The sequence below is a fragment of the Triticum aestivum genome, chromosome 3B (genome assembly GCF_018294505.1).
Source record: "Triticum aestivum cultivar Chinese Spring chromosome 3B, IWGSC CS RefSeq v2.1, whole genome shotgun sequence".
Lineage (NCBI taxonomy): Eukaryota > Viridiplantae > Streptophyta > Magnoliopsida > Poales > Poaceae > Triticum > Triticum aestivum.
Genome location: NC_057801.1, coordinates 826363921 through 826369808, shown reverse-complemented (window position 1 = coordinate 826369808; position 5888 = coordinate 826363921). Strand labels below are relative to the sequence as shown.

General features: G+C 43.4%; 1 protein-coding gene across 1 annotated transcript; it reads left to right on the top strand.

The window, feature by feature from the left end:
• The first annotated feature begins 395 nt into the window (after positions 1 to 395).
• Positions 396 to 3709, top strand: LOC123072693 (syntaxin-61). The gene is made up of 6 exons (XM_044496297.1): positions 396 to 662; positions 1822 to 1935; positions 2036 to 2149; positions 2512 to 2666; positions 3149 to 3239; positions 3394 to 3709. The coding sequence occupies exons 1-6, from the start codon at positions 609 to 611 to the stop codon at positions 3568 to 3570; spliced, it is 705 nt and encodes a 234-aa protein (XP_044352232.1). The 5' UTR covers positions 396 to 608; the 3' UTR covers positions 3571 to 3709.
• The last annotated feature ends 2179 nt before the right edge of the window (positions 3710 to 5888 follow it).

The window sequence follows — 5888 nt, the reverse complement described above, 5'->3', positions numbered from 1 at the left end:
AGTTTAGCATCCTCCTTCTGCTTCTGCATAGATCTTCTCCACCCCACCTTCACTCCCTTCTTCTCCGCTTCCGACAGGTTCATCTTCCGCAGCATCCCTTCCACCTTCTCCATCGCTCCACCCTAGGGATCAAGGACCGATCCAATTCACTCTAGGTTTGGTGGTTTACGACCAGGTGCCCTAGAAACACCCGGAAGGCTGATCTGCGTGTGCGTGCGTTTATAGAGTGAGTTTGTGTGCGTATATTTGAGCGCCTGCATCTCTAATGAGTTTGAAAAAAAAAACTCAAATCGGCACGCACGCACAGGTGCAGAGAAAAGGAGTACAGGACCAAGTCTACGCAACCGTTGGCTCTCCGTGGACCTGGCCTACGGTCCGGACCCACGATCGAGCGCCCCACCACACCCGGTGGGCCAGCAGCAGTCCACGCGACCAACCGCCGAACCGGAGGAGCGAGCGAACACCAACACCAACGACATGGATCTCCATCTCCGCCGCACCGCGCCCAACGAATCCTAGGTAGGGTTCGTTCGCCGCCGGGAGAGGACGGCCGGCCGGCCGGTCGAATCCCAGCCTCCCCCACCCCGCCCGCGGATCCGGCCTCCGCCATGAGCTCCGCGCAGGACCCCTTCTACATCGTCCGGGAGGAGATCCAGGGCTCGGTAATCCCCTCTCGCCCGCCCGCCCGCCTCTGCGCCCCTTATTCTTCGTCTAGTTGCGAATTTTTGTTCGCTGCCGCTGTTTATTTGGCTGCGCCGTGGCGTACTGGCGGCTGCAAACCGCTTCTCTACTCCAGTACTGTATATAAGGGCGTCTCCACTCCAGTACTGTATGGCTGAGGCAGTCGCCAGCTTGGTAGGTAGTACTAGCTGAGAAGATTCATGATGCTGGCTGGTCAGGGAGCAAAAAATTTATAGGCTTAGATGATGTAATATTGGTTCTGTTGTCGTATGGGGATATATGCATGCTTCCGAGGAAAAAATTGTATCCAATTTAAACTCTGCACACCTGCCGTGCTTGTGGAATCGGAGTTACTTGAGGGAACAAGGGTGTGCAGGGCAGGTTTTCAAGCGATTGATTGCTAGTTTGCTTACTAGCTCTGTTCTATGGGGATATGTATGTAAATATGTATATGTCTGATTTTTAAGCATGGTTTCTGTATATCTGATGAGTGCATACCTCTGCAACTGCTCCTCTTTGGCTGGTATTATAAGGCCATTAGACTGGATGCTTGAAAAGATGAGTCTCCTGTGGTTTAAGAAATACACGCATTTATCTGTCATGCTTTGTTTTTCCTGAGGATAAAGCTCCTCTGTATTTCTTAAAACTCTCGCATAGTTTCACAAACATATTGGATCATCAGCCTACATGTATCATCTGTATTCTTCTTTTGGTCCTGAGGATGAGGACCTTTCTTTTCTCCGCTGGGTTAAAAGAATGGGAGTTTGTAAGGGAGGTTCTCTCACTGTATGTGAACACCAGTCTGATGTTACTTGGCGAATATATTTTTTTATGACATGAGGGAAGAGACTGATTTTTAACCATGCTACCTGAATACTTGATACAGAGCTCTGTAACTGGTATTTTTTATCTGATAATCCATGGCCTCTTTGACAAGATAGTTGAAAATTTGAATAGCTAGTGCTGCTAAGTCTCTTATAGTTTCAGAAACACATGAATTTATCTGTCCTGTTCTGTTAATCCTGAAGATAAAGCTCACATGTATATGTTGCTTAACTCCCCCATAGCTTTAGAAACATATTGCATCATCAAACTGCATGTATCTTGGTCATCAGGATAAATATCATCTTCATTTTGCAGATTGGTAAGCTACAGACTACTTTCCATCGGTGGGAGCAAGTTTCTTCAAACACCGGAGAATATATTCATTTAACAAAAGAGCTTCTCGCCAGCTGTGAAAGCATTGAGTGGCAGGTATAACAACTCAGCAAAACAGCACCAATAGTCAATTGAGTCTAAACTTTTTAGTGCCATATATTTATTCTGGGCTGACTAGCTTTTGCTTATGTTTAAGGTGGATGAGTTGGAAAAGACAATTTCAGTTGCATCAAGGGATCCAGCGTACTATGGACTCGATGAAGTTGAACTCTCCAGACGACGGAACTGGACCGGCTCTGCTCGTAATCAGGTATTTCTTTATGTGTTCCATCATTCATTTACATACTTCCTCTGCCTTTATTATAAATAACTGGACTGGCTTGAGGATTGTTCCTGAACAAGTTATACTACAGATTTCCTTCATTGTTTTTCTTCTAGCTATGTCATAGGATTACCAATGAGGCACATGTATTCTCTCCCTTTTTAGAACAAAAATGTGGTACTCTTGAGCATGCATGGACGGCACTATTACAGCTGAATATGATGATATCCTTTAGCATGTAAAAAAGAGGAGACAGATGGGAATGACATTTATGTTAGTGTGTTTTTATCTTTACGATTGGCAAAGTGAAGTCTATTTATTTTGGATTCGTATCTTTGGACAACCACCAGATTGGTACTGTAAAAAGGGCTGTTGAAAAGGGGAAGAGCAATCCTGCAATGGCAAGACATCAGGACAATGGCACAAGCAGAACTAACTACTATTCTTCCCAAGACAATGATGACTATATTGCTTCAGAATCAGATAGACAGCTTCTACTCATGAGGTGAGTTTGCTCACTCTTACTTTTACTGCTCATATACTGTACAAATATGTTGGTTAGAAACATGGGCTCTAAAAAAAGAAACTTATTATCTGTTCAATATGAGTAGGATTACTCAAGATTCCCCTTGTATGTAAGTAGGTGGTGTTTAATTTAAAGTTATGGTGTTCTATGCATTGCTAAAAAGCTCTGTTACCGCCAAAAAAAAAACTGTTACCTCTGCCTTTTTTATTCCATGGTTTTAGTCCAGCATGAGCATCCTAACCATTTTTATTAAGGTTTTTTCTTTTGACACACCCTAATTAGTAGAAATATCATGTTTACATTCTATTTAGTGTCTTTGTTGCTCCTCCTGGATAATACAGCCTTTTCATGAACTGAATCGTCTTATCTGTACGTGCTCATTCTCATGCCGCCCTTGAGAGACCTGTATGAGTACGCTCTTGGTTATCGTTAACTAACTGTTTTTACCGAATTTTTTGTAGGCAGCAGGATGATGAACTCGATGAGCTCAGTGCGAGCGTTCAGAGGATTGGAGGCGTAGGGCTTACCATACACGAAGAACTATCCGGACAGGTAGGTGCTACTGACTGGCAAGCGCGCAGGCTTCTAGGTTGCTGCATGGGCGTGCAGTTGTTTTTCCGTTATGAGTGTAGCGGCATAAAAAACGTGCATGTTAGCATGTTACTGGCAGAGGAAGTAACTGGAGTACACGCTACTGTTTTCACAGGAAAGGATCCTCAACAACCTAAGCCTGGAGATGGAAACTACTTCCAACAGGCTCGACTTTGTGCAGAAACGAGTGGCGATGGTGATGAAGAAGGCCGGCATCAAGGGGCAGATCATGCTCATCCTCTTCCTGGTGGTCCTCTTCATCATACTCTTCGTTCTAGTGTTTTTGACATAGCAATGTATACTACTCGTATACCGTATAGTGTACTGCCTACGTGTACCTGCTTCCTGTAAGTTGTGTTCCACATTAAGCATTTAACCTGGCGGCTGTGTTCCACGTTTGAATGAAAAATCTCTCGCAGTTGTGCTTGTTCTATCAAGCTTGAGATTATTAATTTAGCATTACTTAGAGGCGATAAAAGTATTGACAGTTGGGAAACATAGATAGTCTCCCCATAATATAGATAATATGGCTTGAAAAGGGTACCTCGAATATATCTATGAATCCGATGAACCAAAATTGCTATTCCGACGTGTAAGATTCTTGTAAAACTAGTCAGATAGTCACAGCTTCGAACATGCTCATGAAACTGCAAAAACTCTATTTGTCGCCTTAAGCGGAAGATAGACAGAGCTTCGCACAGGCGCCCAAAACTGTAGCGGCCCGTTTCGTTTTTCCTTCCAAATTTATTTTCATTTTTACCTTATTACGTAATTAAAACTTTTCAAAAAGTTCAGAATTTGTTTGTTTTTTCAAATTTTCGAAAATTGTTCAGAATTACAATATTGTGTTCCAGTTTTTAAAAATGTTTGGACAACATCTATTTTTGTCCTTCTGATTTTTTCCAAATTCAGGACATATTCAATTTTTCCAAAAACTGTTTGTGTTTTCCAAAATTTTTTGGGATTTTTTAGAAAAATGCATTTTTTAAATATTCAAAATTCAAAAAATATTCTTGTTTAGTAAAATGTTCACAAATTCAAAATAATGTCCGTGTTTAAAAACACGTTTTATAAAATTGTTCAGAATGTTCAAAACATGGTCCATTTTCAAAAATCGGTCACAACTGCAAAAAATGTTTGTGTTTTCATAAAAAGTTCATGTCTTAAGAAAATGATGCCGTTTCAAATTTTGTTCATGTTTTGTTTTCCAAAATGGCTGGAATATTAAAAACATTGCTCGTAATTTCAAAACATGTTCACTTTTCCACGCGCTATTTGACGCAACTAGCGTAATATAGTAGCACCCACACAGCTGCCTCAACAAAACCAAAAATATACGTATAGATTTTGTTCTGTCCATTCCACACATAGTTCCCCATATTTTTCGTTTATCTCCCAAGTGGGCCGAACTGGGCCTACCACGCATTTCCTTTTCTGTTACTGACAAGCAGTAAAAAGATGAAGGGCGCGAGGGAATTGAACTATGAATCTTCCCTATTGTGCCGACGGACAAAGCCAACTTAGCTTGCTTCCAATTATGATAGGAATAGTCCCTATTGTGCTATGTGAGAATACGGAAGTTGTCTCGAGAATCATGTGCACAGCTCGGTACTTCATAAATTATTGCCGGAGCTAATTTGCATGTGCCAATAAAAGACAATATGCTCGTTGGCTATAGCCTATAATTGAAAAAGTTTTGAGCACGTGCTAACAAAAGAGAATATGCTGGTTTTGCTCTAATCTATAATACCTAAATAGTTCATCCCTACTAACATATTTCTCTTGACATGCAGCCACATCATCAGTTTCTCTTATTTATTTTGGTCATGCATCTCAGTATCTCACCACATTAGCATTCTTTAAAAAAAAATAGTGTGATTTGGCTCTCTGGAAACCCAAGAGGCCTCTTTGGTCTTCCGTGAACGAAGAGTCAGTCAGTGTGCTTGACTGATAAAAAGAAGCCCGACACAAGCCCATCGCTCCATCTCTTCGCATCCCCCCACCCACCCAATAAAAATCTCTTCGCATCTCTTACTCCTCCGATCTTCCCTGCATCATCGCAGCAAACAGGGCGGCGCGACGCCGTCAACCACCACCCCGGCCGCAACCCACACCACATCCGGTGCAGGACCGCCACCGCCTCCGGCCGACAAGGTTTATCATATCGCTCGGTGGTGGCCAGGGTAATTAATTACCCCTGGAGCGGCATCGCTCACTCGTCTCCAACATCGGGTTGCTGTCTGCGCCTTTGCTCCGAAATCATGTCATGCTGCCCAGATAATGCACAGTAATCCCCCCTTCCAATTCCTTTCTCCATCATGGCCACTGCCTCCATTTCCAATCTCTCGCGGCCCCGATCACTGGGGAGCATATTGGCAATGCCATCAAGCGTTGCCGATACCTCCATTCTTGGTCTGGTGGGCACACACGCGAGTGGGCATGTCATTTTTCACACAGGCAGATCTGTTGATTGATGGTGAAGCATGTTGATGTGCTAGGCACACTCCGTCCGTCTTCACCGCCATAGCAGTTCTCCTACCCCAGCGGCCCAGCCCCGGTAGTCGCGATCACATCCACCATATTTGGGCGCCTCGTGTCAGGTTGCCCATA

Bases quoted from the DNA above. Each gene is read 5' to 3' on its own strand.
- LOC123072693 (XM_044496297.1), top strand. From the start codon at position 609: ATGAGCTCCGCGCAGGACCCCTTCTACATCGTCCGGGAGGAGATCCAG. The intron at 663-1,821 runs GTAATCCCCTCT...TTCATTTTGCAG, and splicing joins GGGAGGAGATCCAGGGCTCG to ATTGGTAAGCTACAGACTAC. The intron at 1,936-2,035 runs GTATAACAACTC...CTTATGTTTAAG, and splicing joins GTGAAAGCATTGAGTGGCAG to GTGGATGAGTTGGAAAAGAC.